This window comes from Lepisma saccharinum, chromosome 29, assembly GCF_977018435.1.
Source record: "Lepisma saccharinum chromosome 29, izLepSacc3.1, whole genome shotgun sequence".
NCBI lineage: Eukaryota > Metazoa > Arthropoda > Insecta > Zygentoma > Lepismatidae > Lepisma > Lepisma saccharinum.
The window spans coordinates 49,955,696-49,975,862 of NC_139257.1; the positions used below are offsets into that span (position 1 = coordinate 49,955,696).

At 38.3% G+C, this 20,167-nt stretch overlaps 1 protein-coding gene across 1 annotated transcript; it reads left to right on the forward strand.

The window, feature by feature from the left end:
* The first annotated feature begins 2,048 nt into the window (after positions 1 to 2,048).
* LOC145981599 (chitin deacetylase 7-like) lies at positions 2,049 to 19,301 on the forward strand. The gene is made up of 6 exons (XM_083114961.1): positions 2,049 to 2,286; positions 10,798 to 10,994; positions 12,693 to 12,960; positions 13,157 to 13,272; positions 16,455 to 16,595; positions 18,175 to 19,301. Exons 1-6 carry the CDS (start codon positions 2,125 to 2,127, stop codon positions 18,482 to 18,484), a joined length of 1,194 nt encoding a protein of 397 aa, XP_082971087.1. The 5' UTR covers positions 2,049 to 2,124; the 3' UTR covers positions 18,485 to 19,301.
* The last annotated feature ends 866 nt before the right edge of the window (positions 19,302 to 20,167 follow it).

Sequence of the window (20,167 nt, forward strand, 5' to 3'; positions counted from 1 at the left end):
AGTTCAGTCTAAGTATGTACGTCACGCGAGACAAACAAAGAGTTGCAGAATTCTCTACCAGTGTCGGTATGCTCTGAGTGACAAAGCATACAAACATCAAGGAGGCAGACAGGCAGGCGGAGAGGAATGAGCGAGGAAAGTGATTTGAGAACAGTTTGATGTGAACGGTATGTGTGATAACTGGTAAGTGTCCGAGCTATGACTATGTCCTTGTCTAGTCATCAGAAGGTTAAGAGTTGGAGACCAAGATTCACATTCGCTCCCCTAGAACCCTGCCAATCGGAAGGAAGATGGATGAGGTCACCCGTCATGGAGAACTGTAAGTACAGTGGGATCCATGAGTATTACCCTGCAAATTGTCCATCACCATGTTCGTCCACCTTATCTGACACAATAAGAGCTTCAAGAATTAAAATAAAACTCAAAACAAGCTGTTGACTACTTCTGCACATGCACACATAAAAATTCATCGCTTAAGAACACATAGGGTGTAAGAGAAAAAAATAATGAAAATAGTCATGGCCAATTTGCACGGTAATACTCATGGATCCCACTGTACATGTTTCTTTATCATACAATGGACTTAGATCTCTGAATGATCCAAAGACAATTCTGTTCAACGCGGCAGCTTGTAAAAACTTTTTAAAAAATATTTCTTACTGAAATAGATTACATGATAAGAAATATCTATTATTTTGCAAGTGAAGCACACAAACCTTGCATAACCAATGTGGAGTAATTCTTTAGTAGGCACACATTCTCTCATAATGGAAACAACAGACAAAATTAAGCTTAATTCTTTCAGAAGTTGTAAGAATATCAGAAAACTCAACACACCCATATCTCAATTAACTTAATAAAGACTAAATTACAGATTATTAATATTAAATAAAGATCGTTTTACAGAAACAAACAAGAGCTGAAATTGAAGTGTAAAGGGGGGTTGAACTGAGACCAGGGGCGGAAGTTGTAATGAAATTAGTTCTCGTCCATCGCTTGGAATAAGTATCATACTAATTCTCGGTTTCTCTCGAGATTTGATAAATAAACTGATACTTTAGTATTATACGAACTACCTCATTTCAGACCGTTTGTTACTGTAGTTTACAACCTAACCTTCCATAACCTAACCTAACCTAATGTGGTAAACCGTATAATACTAAAGTACCAATGAACTCTCTATTGTAAGAAGAATTGTATAGTGAGTGAAATTACTTTTCATTGTGACGAGAATGTTTTACTTTGACTGCAAACATAGTCTAGCCCTCAGCCACCTCGAAAATTTGAGAATCCGAGACGTGTCCAAGACGAGATCGTCTCGGATACTCATTTTGTGTTAAGCCATGTGGCATATGCCTGGTATTGGGATTTCAAGTATTGCATTGTTTCGCTTTACGTCGTTTTTCTGCTTGTTTAACTTAACCGCGAATGAATGGTGATCAGATGAAACACATTGGATAGTCATGTCCTTGTCGGGACTCGAACCCAGAACTTCCAGTGGCGAGATGGTGCTGAAAGTGCTATCCAAACAGCTGAGACTGTGCCACCAATCGAGCTCAGAACGCCTTGATTACAAGATGATAATTAAGCTCGATGCGAACGGCCAAAATCTGGTTACTTGCCACAGAGTATACAAATTAATGCTACAGTTCGAACATACATTGATATTATCACAGGATTATCCATCCGATGATGAAATTACGTTACTTATCTTAATTTCTTCACTTTCATTAATCAAAGATTTTTTTAATCAAAAATAATTTATTTCTTAGACTTACGCTGTAGTTATCCGAAACTCATACGAACAATGCCTCGTCTCAATGTGATCTACGGTTAAGATTATACAATCTACATAAATTACGTTCAGAGTGATTATAAGACTAAAGAAACTGTCTCTGATTTAATTGAAAAGGGCTTAAAAGTGTTATTTTTGAAAGATACATTATAGATGACCCAATATTTGCAAGTTACGATGCATTAGAATAATCATTTTTGAAGACAAGAAAATCTCTGCACCAACGAGTGTCGTTAGTCTGCGTCAAACTTCTCTTTTCCGTCACTATGTGTGGGATATAAAGCGCAAAGTCACTATCGAAGAAGACAGTTCGTTTCTGCTGCTTGGCCATGTCGGGTCATAACTTCACCGTTTTCTGTTTAATCCTGGGCCTACTGGGAAATGGCTCGGGGCAGGCTGCACCTTGTAATCCGGAAGCTTGTAAGTTGCCGGACTGCAGGTGTTCCGGAACAGACATTCCCGGAGGATTCCAGGCAAATGAAATACCACAGGTAAGTAAAGACATACAGTTATGCTCCACTATGAACGCAGGGAACATTATTTCACATATTGTCCAAGTATATTTATTCTCGGCGCAGGAAAGTGATTCTGAGTTATTGGTACGATTGGTTTGTTCTTCGCTTTTCTGCAACTTTTGGCTAATCGCGAAAATGGGGATGAGTGATGATGGGACACTCGGGATTCGAACCCGAGACCTCTGCGCTGTGCTAATAACTTTTCTTTAAATTATTTTTTCAAAAGGAGGATCTCTAAGCGGCAGCCTTCCACACACATCAAACTCATGTAAATTAATGTCAATTCTCTTTTTCACAAACATCCATGTATAAACCAGAATTCGAACCCGGGACTCCTGGCGTCGCGGAGCGCTGGGACCTGCTGGAAACTGAATATGGTTCTGAATCCTGTTTAGAATCAGGATTTTTTGAATGGTATAGCTCAGTCGTTGCCATAGTAGGCGATACTTGGCACTGTCTCGGCTCGATATATAAAGATTTGTCTCTTTCTCGTCTAGGTCAGGTCTTGAAATATATAGGATATACCTACAATATGTACAGTGTTATTAAGTCAACGTCTTCATCTGCATCATCTATAACGAAATTCCATGTATATTTTCTATAAATATAACTATATTTTCCTACCTCTCTCTACACATCACATTTTGTTTCGGGAGGGGCTGGAATTGTAAAAGTGGATAATGCATATCTGCTTTCTAGGGGGCGGCATACATAATAAGATATTTCGCATATTAAAAACTTTCAAAAATAGCAGTCATTTCAATTTACCACATTTGTTTCTCCCGAGCTCTTCGCAGCTTTTATTTTGGAAATGTTGATTTTCTCACAATTTCGGAGGGGACTGTAGCCCCTTCAGTCCCCCTGCGTACGCCCCTACATATTACAACATTTTGCGACAAATTCGTAACTTAGAATTTACATACACGCTCCTACAGACTGCATAAATTTTATTGAGAAATTTATGACACTGTAAATACAGCTGAGGGGCATTGGTGCATGCACATTGCAAATTACATTATATATACACACTGTGTACAGTGGTGGAAAAAAGTTCTTCCCCATAAGACTTTAATGGCAGTAAATAATGCCGGAAGGGTAGGCAACACACATTGCACCATTAGGTGATCGGGTGATTCTGTCTGTCTCAAGAGCAACTCGTCTTTCGTGCAAAAGCCAACAGGCACAGGAAATGTAGGAAAGTCACGTGACTTGTCAGGTGGAATGTTGTTCGTCAGAAAATCGCCTTTTCTCAAGCCAGGTCGCAGAACCGACAAGAGCTACACGTTATATCTCCAAAAATGATTTGCCTAAAAACGTTGAACGAAACGCTAAAACAATTCTTGCCTTAATTACTGTATGTGCCGCAGTAGCACAGTGGTTAGGGCGTTTTATTACCATGCGAGAGATCTGGGTTCGATCCCCGACGGGGGATAATCGGGATTTTGTCCACCTGTTCAAGCTGCTTTGGTGCCCACCCAGCGTCGTATAAAGTGGGTACCTGGAGGAAACTCTGGGGAAGGGGGGGGGGTAAGGCGGCCAGGGGCGTGGTGCTGATCACATCATTCCCACCTTCGGCCTGATGAAGAAAGCGTGGGGCCCTAACTCTACTAACTCCACACCCCCTATACACCTTCAAGGCTTGGTGCAAAGCTAGGACTTTGCTTTTTAATTTACTATACATCCCAATTTTGTCGTAACAAAACTTCCCAATCTCTACGTGGGCTTTCTTCCAAGTTCCGTAGGGATGTGAATAGGCTCCAATATTTCTTGAGACAATTCATACATGTTATATTTCCTTATAAGAACAACAGCCGATATATTTTGTGTGCGTGTGTGTAGGGGAAGGGGGTATAATCCAAACATGTGAAGTGATCCTTTTCCCACTACCCACTCCATTCTCAGAAATAAATCGCAATTCCACACACTGAAAATGAAGCACTTTCTACGTCTTAGCATGCAAATATCTACATAGTAGCAAAGTAATATGTGGAAAGAGAAAAATTAACGATTTGTAACGGCACTCTGGAAATTTTTTAGTTTATTTTTTTTTCAATTTGAACTGACATTCATAACATTCATTAACAATCCCAATATTGACAAAATAATGTCTTAGTCGTTCTGCTACTTTCAATTCTTCATTATCGTAGTCACCGTAATTCTCTCTCTCTCTCTCTCTCTCTCTCTCTCTCTCTCTCTCATCCTTCCCGATGGCGCTGTAGTAGAGGAGTCGCCTTGTAATCAAGGAGTCCCCGGTTCGATACCCGGTGGAGACACAGTGGTTAGGATCCCAATTTAAACTATAGACGCAGTCTCGATTAGCCTTTGTGTGCATAAAGTGGACTTAAAATACCAAATGAAAATAAAAATTAAAATCACCGTAACTCTCTACAAAGCCAGAGGATCCATTTTTGAAACCTGTTGAGGTTTAGATGTAGCATTGCATTTGAATCATTACTAGGGACACTGAAATTTCGCGAACGCTTTAAACGCGAAATTATTTTCAAGTTTGTATAATTTTGTTTCGAGAGAAGTGGATAGGAGTTATGACCATGTTCGGCTCCAATTTATTCACGAAGTTCTGCGAAATACAAATCAAAATGCGAAATGAAACGAAAAGTGTCGAAGTTCACGAAATAACACCGAAATTCAGTTGTCAAAACAAAAAAAACACATTAATTTATCTTCTTTCATAACATTGGACTGTTATTTTGCTCGTGAAAGTTCAACATTTCATTACAGGTGACAATGACTGCGTAAAGTAGTTTTACATCATCAGAAGCGCAATGCCGCACAGTGCAAACGGTGTCAGTGATAAGTATTTAGCCGCTTTCTTCTCCGTTCGTTCATTTCTCCATTCCTGCAACTCAGGCTATCTCGCTCCAACGTAATGCGTAAATACGTTGATGTCATGCAGAAAATATGGAAATTAGTTTTCTGCTGTTAATGTTATGTTTTTGTAGCTAAAACGCAAATGTTTTAGTAGGACTATTTTTTTCAGCCAAAGTTTGCGGTCCAAAAAGTTCCAATCAGAGGCCTACAGAAGATCGTGTGTAGTCTGTGTCTCCATTACGTGCCACACAAAAATACGAGTTTCAAGGATTTTCGTGTCCGTGCTTCTTGGGGGCTTGCTCATAGTTTCTTTGGCGAATTACAATGCCCAAAGTTATTTCAGTATTTGAACGTGCTCGAGAGTTCAAGGCAACAAGGCTTGTACAAAATTAAATGACTGGCTCCGCGAAGATCCAGTAAAGAATTTTTTTTTGAAAATGTTAGTTTTATTCAGTATTCAAGAAATATTGTCAATGAAGACTTGTACGACATTTGCAAGAATGTGCCTATTCTAAAAACATGTTCACAATTAAATTTTTTGAGAGGGTACAAAGCTTTTCAGGATATGGTAAAGAGGGATGTGAAGGAGTCAGGTGTAACTTTGAATTTAATTAATATGCTGCTAGCACTTAAAGAAGGTAGGTGCAGACTACTTAACTTTGAATTTTATTTTCCGCTTTTCCAACGAAATGATCTTTTTTCACCGCTTTTATATACCGAAATTGTAACTTTTTAAATGCGAAATTCATTAATATTATTTACCATAAATCATTGTCCCTAATCATTACCCAACATCTTCATCGTCGCGATTATCGCAAGAGGTAAAAATGCGACACAAAATAACCCAAACAGAAGCTGGGAATCAATCTGAATATTGGTTACATTGGATACGTGGTAGAATTGTTTTAAATATCACATCCTGTGATATAATAGGGTTTTTGATAAGAGACCATTTGTATAATACATACCATTGTGGCGAACAATAAGTAGTTTCACGTTCACTACGCTCTTCGGTTGTTTAGAAATCGTAAGGAAGAAGTTCAGTGTAGATCACAAAAGAGATTTACATATTGTTATGATATCTTTTAAACACCACGAAATCTAATTCCAATAGAATACGATACTACTCCTTACGTTCCTGTAAATGTTCACCATTAGTCTGGCGAAAAAAGGTAACGAAGATTTCCGTGTTTCCTTGAGGAAAGATAAGGCGCCTGCTTGTAGCAAGCAAGCAAGCACTAACTACTTCGATCAGTGACCTTCGCTGCCAGAGTGACTCACAGCTGGCCTGCGCTCGTTCCAGTGTGCGTATAAAACAGGTATTTAATTTCGTTCCTTACAATCCACAGTTATATCAAGCTAACATTCTAATATTTTCGTAAAATATGTAGTAAACAAGTTTTATACATTATGGTCTTCCAGAGTGTTGTTGCCTGCTATTTACACGCGGGAGATGGGGGTGTTGTAAACATTTCTGAACCCAAAGGTCGAGCACGAAGGAAAAGTTGTGTAAGCATTGGAGGTAATAACAAGGTAATAGAAGTTCAAGGAAATGTTGGAATAAATTATATCAGAAATTGAGTAAAAACAGTTTCCATCACACATAGGGCTATCAGATCACTCTTCAGCGGAAAGTAGGACAAATTGTCTCAAAATGTTGGACACGATCGTATTTGCAGTAACTATAATAGGTTACTAGGACATCTTAGCATATAACGAGAATATGACACATCTTCAGCTGAAAAATTAATGTTGAAGTGAAGGGTTGAGTTCAAAATTCCTCAACTGCTAACTAATAGCACGGCTGTATGTGATTTCAACTTGTGTATGTAAGACAGAACGTTTTTCGTCGACATGGGGCCAGGAAGTGAAAACAATCCATGAATTCGGGAAGGAGAAAATTCACAATTTCGTAAATAAAGTCTGGAAGTTCTTGTTTATTAATATGTAAAAAACTACTATACACTGGGAAAAAACAGAATTGTGTGCCTTATTTCTCCAATAAGGAGAATAATTACTTGTTACTTCGAACAAATTACCGACAGTTATATCGATAAAACTTCACAAAGTAAGCACTTTTATACATATATCCGGACTTTTCCGGATCTAGAAAATCGTGAAGTAATTTGTGAGCTGGGATTGTAATTGCTTTTCCGAATATCCAGTAGCAACCATGCACACTCTTTGATTTAAGCATACTTCTCCAAGGAACCACGTTATCTCAGACTCCCCTCAGATTTTCTGTTTCTCCATCTAATTTGACGTTACGTGATGCCCAAAATACGTATAAGATTTCTTTCAAATTCCTTCCGGAGGCCAGACATAACTATGAAATGTAGGACACGTCCGGAAATAAGAATGATTCTTATAAGTATTTTTATTTTCTTATTTAGCGTCGTTTTTCTTTCACCTCTTGCTAATTGCGACAACGAGGATGAGTGATATGATGAAATTGATGAAGGGGCACTCACAAAGAACACCCATACGCAGGACGGGATTCGAACCCAGGACATCAGACATCGTAGCGCACTGTGCTAACCACTCTGTCACGGACGGAATTCTTATAGCCCTAATCGTTCCTCAAGCATTTGTCCTATCTTTAACTATACACGAAACATAAAGAACAATCTAAATAAACAGGTGCCAGTTCACACTCTAACCGTAAAAAACATATGCATGTGAAAATGCAAAATAATATTTATTTTTAGGTAGTTGTGATTTATTATTGTATGTTAAAGAAATATATTAGTGATAAAATGACGGAAGTAGAGGAACATCTCCAATGAAACACTCATGCCTTATGGATATTTGTATTTCTTGCCAAACAAGGTTCCGAGTTCGAGTTCCGACCAAAATGGGTTCATTGTGTATGTTCATTCATGTCTTTAATGTAATCATAAATCGTCGTCATGAATAATTTAACTTCAGAGGAAGAAAACTGAGGTAATTACTAATAAAAACAATAACAAAACAAATTTGATCTTAAAGCCCTGGCTTTGAGCTACATATTCCATCACGGGGATCATAGGCGTGCGCCCAGGGGGCCGGGGGTGGGCAGATGCCCCCCTAATCATGGACGTCTGCAGATTTTTTTCACGAAGAGACAAGGTATTTTTCCATGGGGCATATTACCCCGATAATAGTGTTGCATTATCGCATTCCTGCATCCTCAATATAATAATTAATGTAAATTATTATGACTGAAATCAAATTATACATGGGAAAACGTACTTTTTGGTTGACATTCGTTTTCTAAGGGGAAGATGTGGCAATCCTTGCCCCCCTTCCAGACATCTATGCCCCTATATTATTATATTTTCACCTAGAAATTTAGGATAGATGAATCCTATCGCCGTTATTAAACTATATTATACTATTAAAGAAAATTAAGTATTTTCAAGCCGATGAAAGTTCAAAGCAACTACGGGGGAAGGGGTGCAGTGGCGAAACCCCCCCCCCCACCCCCACAACCTTGAACGGAAATCAATTTTAGGGGGGAAAACATGGAAGTAAAGGAAAGGAAGAGTAGCAGAATGTAAGAGTAGCAGGACAAAAGGATACTCAAGATGGATTTTGTTTTCACGTCTTTCTTGCATTATTTCTTCCAGACTGCCAAGAGCACTTGCGCTGGGGGGGGGGGAGGGACAGAGCTGCAATTGCCCCCTTGATTTCAAATTTTATACAAATATAAATACCTTTTGTAAAATGTTCTTGCACGCTTCGCTCGCAATGTCTGCTTTTCTTGCAGTCTAGTCAAGTTAAGAGCCGTAGCTAGGGATCGACGGGAGTTAACCCTGGACGCCAAACGATCTAAATAAAAAAAAATTGTAAAAGAGAATAATATGGCGCTCCATGAATTTTTTTCCCCATATTAAATCGACATTGTTTTCATTTTGCAAAAAAATGGATCTGAAAATTTATTGGTCGCTTCGCTCGCAATTTGTTTTCTGTAATGCATTTTAAATTACCGAGGAGAGAAGTACTGCTTCTAAAAGGTTTTCTCTTAAGTGCATGAACAAGTGTTTGGAGGAAAAGGAACGCGCAGATTTGAGAGACAATGTATATGATTTTTACTGTTGGTATATATGTATATATATATGTGTGTGTGTTGTATATATATATGTATGTATGTATTTAATATTTATATGTGTGTGTGGGGCGGGGGGAGGGGTGTATATATAAACACACCCATCAATGCAATAAAATTTAAACAAGTGAGATGAAATTACGTTATTCTTTTCCGGCCTGAAATATCATCAAGGCTATCCCCCCCTAATCAGAGGGTCTGAGCACGCCTATGACGGGGACTGACACTTTACGTAGGTGTAGACACGCTTCGTGGAATTTGATGATATCGCGATTACGTAATGGATGTGCAGCCACTTAACTGAAGCCCCCAAAATTCACATTTTATTACACTTTGTGGATTGTGCATTAATCAACATCAGGTTAATCGCGGCAGGCAAAGTGGAGGGAAAATGACAATGAAGCACAACGAGGGGGCCCTTGGTTCCCGATTAATGAAACTTTGTCTACATGCAACTGAGTCGCTGCGTGAAATAGCTGAAAATGTAATTTATTAATTTCTTAATTTTGCTTATTTTATATTGCTTTTCTAGCACTTGGCGTCAACAAAGGCGATGAGGATGGTTAATGAAGTTATGAAATGGATGATAGGACATGATGATCCATGTCTTACACAAAATTCTAAGTTGGGACTAATGAATATCGATTCGTCTTATCATTTGCAAAGTAGTTGTTTTTAACTCCAATCTTTTTCAAGGACTTCTGGGTTGACAGCATGTGTGTTGCGCGATGATGATTCGACAAAAACCACCATTTCAGTTAACTTTCTTGAAAATGACTCTAATATCAGTAAAGAGAACATTTTCTTACGAATAGCTGTTGTTAAGAAACCAATTCCTGAAACTCACGGCACCCAGCTGCTGTTTGTTATGGCTGGGCTTGGGGGTATGACTCACGCTGCTGTCAATACTCAATCATTCCCGAGAATCCAGGTCCGCCAGGCAAACCCAAGCGACAATTTTGTTATTTGGGTTGCATAGACAACAGGCTTTAAGATGTTACGATATCGTAGGTCTCGTGGCCCAAGAACTATTTTCCATGACTGTACATATAAATTAGACACTGTTTTTTTAAAATACCGTAACAATAATATAATGTAAAGCTCATGTTCTTGTTGTATAGTGCACTAGTAATGCATAAAATATAATATTTTATAATGTATACTAAATTTACTACATGAAATATTTAATTACTAAGATTATTTAACTTAATAAAGTATATTCCAACAGTATTTTTTGCACTTAACTTTAATACCTTAGATCTGCAAATTATTGTATCGGCATGAATATGGAGTGATGTTGTTACCATACTATATTCTATGGGCCTTCCCGATGGCGCAGTGGTAGCGTCGTCGCCTTGTAAACAAGGGGTCCCGGGTTCGATACCCGGTGGAGGCACATAGTGGTTCGGATTCCACATTGAACTGTATGTCCAGTCCCGATTAAAACACCAAATCAATCCAATCCATAATATATTTTATAATAATTTATACATTTTAAGCTACTGCTAAAGTAATAACAAAATTAACAAATATGATTTCTCAAATGTTAATCTTCTTCCTGCAATTTCCAGATCGTGCTGTTGACATACGACGATGCTGTTACGATCATCTCGTACGACAGCTACTACGCGCCTGCGCTGTTCAACAGGACCAACCCCAACGGCTGCCCTATCAGCGCCACCTTCTACACGACGCACGACTATGCAGATTACTCCAGGATCAACGAGCTTCATAGAAGGGGCCACGAAATAGCCCTGCACTCCATCACGTAAGTTGTGGCAAAAACCGTGCGGAAGATAGGCAAGGTTTAATGGACCATATTAGGGGTGACGTCACAACATACAACAGAGCGCGATTTGAGTCCAAACAAAACGGCCACGTGTTTTTATCCTATTCAAGGCCATTGAATTTTCCATCGGCGTAAGAAAATCATGCATTTTTCTTTAAAAAAACTAGATATTCCAGTTCCGAGCACAATCGAAGCTTGTCCGATGCTCAGCCAATCTCAACTGTAGTCTCTGCCGCTATGGATGATGGGAAACCAGCAGCTCCATGTGACTGCAGCGGCGCCACCCGTTGGCTGCCATTCCGGATAGGAACATTCGCTTTACTCAATGTCCTACTCCATTTATTATTTACATTATCATCTGTAAGCTATGTGAAATATATATAAACGTATTAACCTAAATCTCATCTTTACATGGATGTACAGTGGGATTCATGAGTATTACCGTGCAAATTGTCCATGATTTTCATTAATTTTTATTTTACATCCTGTTTGTTTTTAAGCAATGGATTTTTATGTATGCTGGTGCAGAATAGTCAACAGCTTGTTTTGAGTTTTCTTTAAATTCTTGAAGTTTTTATTGGGTCAAATAAAGTGCATGAACATGGTGATGGACAATTTGTACGGCAATACTCATGGTATCATAATTTTGTTTCATAACTGCTGTCACAATTCTTAAAGCTACCCCTTCCGATGGAAAATTCAATGGCTTTGAATAGGAGAAAAACACGCGGTCGTTTTGTTTGGACTCAATCTTCCAGCGTGACGTCACACTAATATGGTTCATAGGCTTGTTAGGTTTAGGTCTCTGCATAAATACGCTGCAATTTTACGGGGCTTGATCAAAAAGGTATTATATATTCTAAGAGAATTAAACCTAACAAGCCTAAACTAACAATGAAGTCATTTAGCATAACAATGAAACCCTTTTTGCTGACGTCAGAAGGCGAAGGGAGGGGAAGTTGTTTGAGGCCTGTGTGATTAGCGAGACTCCTAATCCACTGTAAGAACGAGTTAATATATGTGTGTTTGTGTGTATTTATATATATCTCGGTGGCTCAGTCGGTAACGCGTCTGACTACCATGCTAAAGGTCCCGGGTTCGATCCCCGGCCGGTTCAAATCCGGGAACTTTTCTAACGTTGGAAGCTGCCCCGGCGCCCACCCAGCGTCGAATAACATGGGTACCAGGGGGAAACCCTGGGGGGTAAAGGCGGTCAGGGGCGTGATGCTGATCACATCACCCCCACTCATGACCGGATCAAGAAAGTGTGGGGCGTTACCCCACACCCCCTATACGCTTTCATGGCGTTGTGCTAAGCACAGGGGAGCACTTTATATATATACATACTATATTAAACATATACATGCATAAAATATACATTATTCATACTTGTTCTTTGACCAATAAAGTTTTATTGCCAAAGTTTTTGTTTACAAATGGTACCAATGATAAAGTTGTAGTATATTTCAGTTTGGTTACAAATTTCTGATAAATAGTTGTGATATGTTGTTTCATCTGAATTTCAAGATAGGTCAACATATCAATTTTGCATTTTTTTGTGTTGGAATTTATTGAGTTGAAAGGAGCCCAAAATATTATCACGGGTTTGGGCTCAGGGAGCATTTGTCCCCTCGCCCTACAGGCCAGTCATAACTCATCGTTGCTTTGTCGCTGCAGGCATGAGTCCAACACCGATATGTGGAGGAACGCATCGTACGAGTTCATCGTGAGTGAGTTCGTGGACCAGATAGACATGCTGGCTAAGTTCGCTCTGATCCCAAAGGAGGACATCAGCGGGGTTCGACTCCCCTTCCTCCAGCTGCCGGGAAACAACCTCTACGCAGTCCTCAACGACTACGGAATCTCCTACGACTGCTCGTGGCCCACGCAGAAATTCATGGACCCCGGCATGTGGCCCTACACTCTGGACTACGCGAGCACGCAGGTGAATAATAGGGGTTCCCCGCCAACATTCTGAATTCTGTTTTATGAAGAGTGAACAAGAAAACTATAGCTTGTGTAACTTAGTCCACTTAATGTTATTCCTCTGTCTTGGTTCAAGCGCCTGCCAACCTTCTTTTCCACTTAATAGTATTCTTCTGCCTTTGTTCAAGCACCTACATTTATTTTTATTTTTCCAGGACTGTCCAATTGGTCCGTGTCCAACTAAATCATATCCAGGAACGTGGGTGGTTCCAATGATTGAGTGGGAAGGCAATGATGGGCACACTTGTTCTATGACGGACGCTTGTAGCATGTAAGTTCCGCTGTGCTTCAAGTACATCAAGTACATCTGTTTTAGATAAACTTTATACAGGCATGTTTAAGATCATAAAGAGTGTACATGATGCAGTTTTAATTTAGTGTTAAATAAAGCTATTGTCTTTCCTCGATCTCTCGGATCTCAACCATTCTTGGAAATCAATTTTGTCTAATTTATTAGGATTGAAACATGGTATTTTCAAATGGTTATATCTCAGAACGAAACAAGTTAGGAGAGGTCATGTCGTTGCTATAAAATTGATCTATTTTTATCAACAATGATAATAAGAATTATTATTATAAACTAATAACTATAATTAAAAATAACAACTTATTATTAATGAGATTTTAATTAAAAATGCAGAAGATAAATAAGGGAGAAACCATATCGATCCTCATTCATATAGCTCTAATAAAATAATTAATAAGAAGAAGAGTCTGACGCATAGTCAGTGTAGTATTTTACAAAATGCTTTATTCGTTGACTTGGAGATTGCTATTTCTTGTAATTTTGTTATAATTTATTTGTTTTTGTTAAAAATTGACGTCCTTTCCCATTGCACTAATATTTATTGTTATTAATTATCTTTTCTCTCGTACAAATGTTCATTTTTCTTGAATCTTAATTTCTGTAATTTACCTATCACTGATAATGTCAGGATAGTGACTAACCTGTATATACTTATCTTGATAAGAGCTGTTGCCATGCAATTACGAGTGTGTTTTGTCTGGATTTTGAAAGTTCGGGGCTCGGTTTTTGAATAGAGTGCTCAAGTTGAATTATAAGAAGTTTAATTTCTTTGAGTGTCATGGATTATATGTTAGGCATATAAGTATTTAGTTTGCAAAGAAGTAAAATATACTTCCTTTTTCTTAGTGCAAACTTAACTTTGAATTTTATTTGACGAACTAACAGAGAGATATTACCCCATACCCTGAGAGGCATCACGCGAATGCTTTCGAGTCTTTCATGTGAACTGATTATTTGCTCTTTTAGTCAAATCATGTTCTTTTGACTAAAGAACGTGTCAAAATTTATTTGAGATTAGTTAGTTTACCCATTTATTTTAATTATTTTTATTTAGAAATTATGATATTTTAGTATATTTAAGTAATTAGTTAAATTAACTAGGCAAAATTGTCCTCGCCTGTTTATCAAAAAACATGTCCTCGTGTTTTTCTATGAGGTATAGTCTGCCCAATGTGATTTGTTAATAATTTTCGAGCCCAACTACAGGGTGATTTTTTTAAAACTCATGGTTTTCTTTGTTCTGTAAAATTTGTAAATGAAGTATTATTTCCATGCGGTTTGTGGCAAATGAATAAGGAAGGATGGGAGATTTATTGGAGTATGTTTACCGGTTTATATGCATCCCGGGTAATATCGCCCACGCCTCAACAAAAACAGCAAATATTCACCAGTGTACCCTACAATAACATTGAAGTATTGGATTTTTGCTAAACTGAATTAATGAAAATGAGTTCTTTTTTTTTGTATTCACAAAAAACATAAATAAAACAAAAATTATGGCACAGACATATGACATAACATCTCACCTTTAAAGAAGGTGCTGAAAGTGTCGACCTCCTTCCTGTAAACAAAGTCGAACACGCCGTTCCATGTTAAGGGCTGTCTGACATAGTGTTTCTGCGCTAATGTTCGCAATTTCAGTGATAATGTTCTGCTTCAACATTTCCAGGGATGTAGGGTTGTTTGTGTACACACGTCCCTTTAGGAAGCCCCACAGAAAGAAGTCAAGTGACGTTAAGTCTGGAGACCTCGGAGGCCACAATCCCTTTGAAATAACCCTATTCGCAAAGAAACTTTCAAACAGTGCCAAACTGTCATGCGATGTATGGCATGTAGCACCATCCTGTTGAAAAAAACCCTGTGTGAGTTCAATGTCTTCCAAACTTTCAACAAATTCCATGAATATTGCCCTGTACTGCTCTGTGTTCACTGTTTCATTCAAGATTGGACCCACTATACGTGATGCTGAGACAGCGCACCATACCCCAACTTTCTGTGAGTGTAACGGAATTTCGATTACACTATGTGGATTTTCAGCTGCCCATATCAGTGTATTCTGAGAATTAACATACCCAGAGAGATGAAACCAGGCTTCATCAGTAAACCACGTTATTTTCAGAATATCAGGATTATGCACAACAAACATTAAAAACCAATTACAGTAATTAACTTTATCTGGATCCTTCAATTCTTGAACAGCTGTAATTTTGTACGCCCTTAGTTTCGCAGTTTTCGCTGCCTTTTGACATGTTGAATAGCTATAGCCGGTTTCTTGTGACAAACGACAGAGAGATTTATTGGGCAACCTCAAGATTCGAGCACTGGAATCTTCCACAACACCTGCCCACTGGGTCCGATGCTTCCCTGTCTCACTCAGAAGCGATCCTGTTTCTTCCCATTTCTTCACTAGCGACAATATTGTGTTCCTGTCTGGGCAGAACGTGAGGCAAATTTGTTTCTAAATGCCCTTTGCATAGCAACAACAGAATCAGTTTTCCAAAAACTTTTCACGATAAACACACGTTCTTGCAAGGAGTACACCATTCTTACTGTGTGTCCTGTCCTTTTCAGCACAACAATTACGCAAAAGCACACAACTTTCCAGCACAATATAACAGCTCAGTTTCCTGGTTATTGTTGACAATGACAACGGTGCTATCTACAGGAGGAAACTTAAACCTCCGCACTGCATCCAAATCCCCAGACCATATAGACGCGAAAGGTACACTGGTGAATATTTGCTGTTTTTGTTGAGGCGTGGACGATATTAACCGGGATGCATATAAACCGGTAAACATACTCCAATAAATCTCCCATCCTTCCTTATTCATTTGCCACAAACCGCATGGAAATAATACTTCATTTACAAATTTTACACAACAAAGAAAACCATGAGTTTTAAAAAAATCACCCTGTATTATTAATGTTATTATTATATTCTTGGGAATACACACCATATTTGTGAATATCCAGTGTGCTACTCTTTCTTTTTTTAACAATTCACACATTTAGTGCTGTTATGTTATTTTGTTATTAACTTAGTTTTGCTATTAGGCTAGTTAACTGATTTTAACTGCCCTGGTTAACTGGTAAACTGAACCTTGCTTGATGATGCTCATTGTCCTTTTCCCTTGCTTGCTATCCAGGCCAGAAGAAGTCGATGCTATGTTGGATATATTCAAGGCTAACTTCCTCCACCAGTACAACGGCAACAGGGCACCATTCGGCATCTACCTACACTCTGCTTGGTTCATGACGAATCCTGACCACTTCTTGGCTTACCAAAGGTATGTAAATCTTTTGTAGTTTTATTTGAAACAAACGTACAGTCATCAGCAAATAAAAAAGAGTACAGGCGTCTGTAATTACGACAAGTAAGACTGTGTCTTTGTCTTGTATATGCTGAGTGTCCCTTTGCAGCCTAAGCTTTTATGGGTAAGGAGATTTTAAAACTCACGGATACGGATTGATTCTAGTATAACGGGACAGGTGCAAATAGCGTAAGTGCTTACGCACCTACAATTTCGTTTCATTTCAATCAAACACTTCTTTCGTTAAGATGAAAATGTTGTAGAGCCCGGATTTATAAGCACAATCAAACAGTAAAATAAGCAAGTTAATAAGCACAAAAAATGAAAAAAATAATCACCAAAATAAACATAAACAAAAACAGGAAAATCTGAAAAAATATTTGTTTATTAGATCTCTTATCTTATTCAAAGGTGTTACAGTATGTAAGGAAGGTCATCCTGAGATTTTCTTGTGTGAAGCTCCTGCGTCTGTCAGTGAAGAATGATTTGTACAGTGGAATCCATCAGTATTACCGTGCAAATTGTCCATGACTATTTTCATTAATTTTTCTCTTACATCCTGTGTGTTTTTAAGCGATGGATTTTTATGTATGCTGGTGCAGAAGTTGTCAACAGCTTGTTTTAAGTTTTCATTTAATTCTTGAAGCTCTTATTGGGTCAAATAAAGTGCACAAACATGGTGATGGACAATTTGCACGGTAATACTCATGGATCCCACTGTACAGTGAAAATGTTTATGCCGCATGACATCACAGGCACATGTGAAAAACACCACAGTTCTTCTTCGGTGAATTCCTCTTCAATGTCTGTTTCTTCACCAGAAATCTTTTTATAAATTTGACACTGTTTTGTAACCGGGATTTTTCAGTAATACTTGAGCTTGTGGGACACAATTTTAGCAACACCGTGAGTTTCTAGAGACGAGGTTACTGAAATTTCATCAATCAGAGAAAGCGAATGTTGCAATGGATTATTTCGAGCTTTCAACTGTGTTATAATATCAGGTAATTTGGAAAAATGATTATGGATGGACTGTATCTTTTCTTGGATGCCGTTTTTCCCTTGTGGCTATTTAGAAGCATTGATCTCGTCATCCCAATGCCGTCGTGTGATTGAAATAGGATTGATATATGACAGATTGGGTAAAATATGCTATTTTGAATCAAAATCATAAAATAAGCAAGCATAACAGTTTCCTGCAGAAATAAGCATTTATAGGCACTTTCAACCTTAGTTGAATAGCTCATCAAGGTATGTAATACGAAGTATAATCTTTCTTCTTACCATTAGAAGTCTGGAAATGAATATGAATTTCGCTTATAAATCCGGGCTCTATATTAGTTTCATTCTCACCTATAAAACGGTGCGGCGTACCATCGCGTATCATTGCGTAACGTCAGAAAAAAAGCACTGGTTATAAAGTATTAAAATTTTGCTATATATGGGCTACTGAAAGTTGCATTCGTCCCATTATTTCTCTGCGGTCCTATGTATGGCCGTGGATACGATTATATACAACAAAAGCATAATGATGAACCTTTGTCTTACATTTTAGGTTCTTGGACTACGTGTCTACTCTACCAGACGTCTATTTAGTGTCTGTTGCTCAAGCTGTGGATTGGGTCAAGAATCCTGTTCCACTAACCAACGCTACAAACCTATTCCCTTGTACGGAGCCCCAACCCAGCGCTTGCGTTCCAACAACATGTGCGTACACGGATCAAAGCACTATGCCGCCAGAACTGTGGCCGTCGCAAAGATACTGGACGCAATGCGACGTCCAATGCCCTCCTATGTATCCATGGAGGGGGAACCCTCTTGGAGAGAAAGTCGCTTCAAATAAACTACGAAATAACGTTTTCTGAATGACGTGAACAATGATGTCATTCAGAGCTATCACAGACAAGTTACTGTCACCGCTCTGAGACGCCATTGGCACTCTTTGTCTAAGTTTCACGAAACTTGGCGTATACCTCATGGGAATTTTGGGACTATAGCACCACAGACAAGTTAATAAGCAGATATTATATTTACCCCAGGTAGCAAACCATCTTCACCAAAATTCAATGCCCGCAAGAAGTTCAGACTGTCACCGATAGGAGGCGCCAAGAAGTGCCAGTGGCGTCTCGGAACGGTGACTGTCTGAACTGCTTGCGGTCATTGAATTTTGGTGAAGATGGTTTGCTACCTGGGGTAAATATAATATCTGCTTATTAACTTGTCTGTGGTGCTATAGTCCCAAAATTCCCATGAGGTATACGCCAAGTTTCGTGACACTTTATGGGAAGACCATGTTTCATTAATTTCGCATTGTGTTTCCATCGATATAGATTAAATGAATTAACTTTACATAAAAATGTCATTAATCCCTCTCATTCATGTTATGATACATACGGCGCTTGACATAAAAGAGGCATATTACGATAAACGCCCTTTTAAAAGGAAAAATATGAAACGCATATTTTAATGATTGCATTTAAACATAAAGCCTACATTAATATTTTGTAGGCTGCACTACAGCATGTTACTGTAGCTTATTTTCTTGTTGATGTTCTTTTGGAGGATTATTAGTTTGTATAACTGTTATTAACTTTAATAATACTGCTAATTACACTGAAAATGAAGAAAATTGGAGAAACATGTTTAAAAAGCGAAAAAAATGAACAGAAAATTTTAAAAATCTGTTGTTTTTTTTCGTTCTCTCAGTTTAGTTATAGAACCACTTTTTATAAATTTATAGATTCCCTGTCCAACATTTGGTCGTATGACATCGGCGATATTGGTCGGAAGTTGACGCATAAAGCTTAAATACAAGAGACCTCAATTGTTGCGTTTAATGATAAGAGCATTTATAGTCCGCTGCCAATTTTTAAGGGAAAGAAACAACAAAAAAAAAGTTGTTGATACTTACGCATGGAGCTTACTCGACACTTCGAATTCTCAATTCTAACTTTGTTTTTAGCAAAAGACAGATCTCCTATTACTCAAGACCTGCACAAAGAGACAAACCAATCTAGCAAAGGTTCTGTTAAAATTAACTGTAGACATTACTACAAAATTATTGTAGCAGTTAAATGATGGTGATAAAATGTTGACGTGCATTTTCTTAACATTATATTCCCGATCACGTGAAACCATTTCACCCTAAGAAGCTCACTGGGGCTCATTAAGGCCAACTTACCAAAATAAATATATACAAAACAAAAGTAGAAGGTTTACAGTAATGAGTAGGGTTAACAAGAAGGTGTACGGCGTTTTTTTTTAACAATTTTAAATAGTTACATATTTATTTCCACAATATTTAAGAAATTATCTATATTATACTTTTTGCTCCTCGTTTGATGAAACGGCTGAAAAATCAGGCATGAAGATACTCCCTAAAAAAGAAAATAGATCCTCGAATGCTGGGTACGAAGTCTGTCCGAAAAACATACAAATTCATGTGCTTATCATCGGACCTCATCCAGGGTGCAAAATCCTGAGGGGGACAGGGGAGATTTCCCCCAACCAACAACCTTGTCCTAAAAAATCCCTTAGCCAAATATTTC

Coding starts and splice junctions, on each gene's coding strand:
- LOC145981599 (XM_083114961.1), top strand. CDS start 2,125: ATGTCGGGTCATAACTTCACCGTTTTCTGTTTAATCCTGGGCCTACTG. Junction 2,287..10,797: donor AGGCAAATGAAATACCACAG/GTAAGTAAAGAC, acceptor TGCAATTTCCAG/ATCGTGCTGTTGACATACGA. Junction 13,273..16,454: donor ATGACGGACGCTTGTAGCAT/GTAAGTTCCGCT, acceptor CTTGCTATCCAG/GCCAGAAGAAGTCGATGCTA.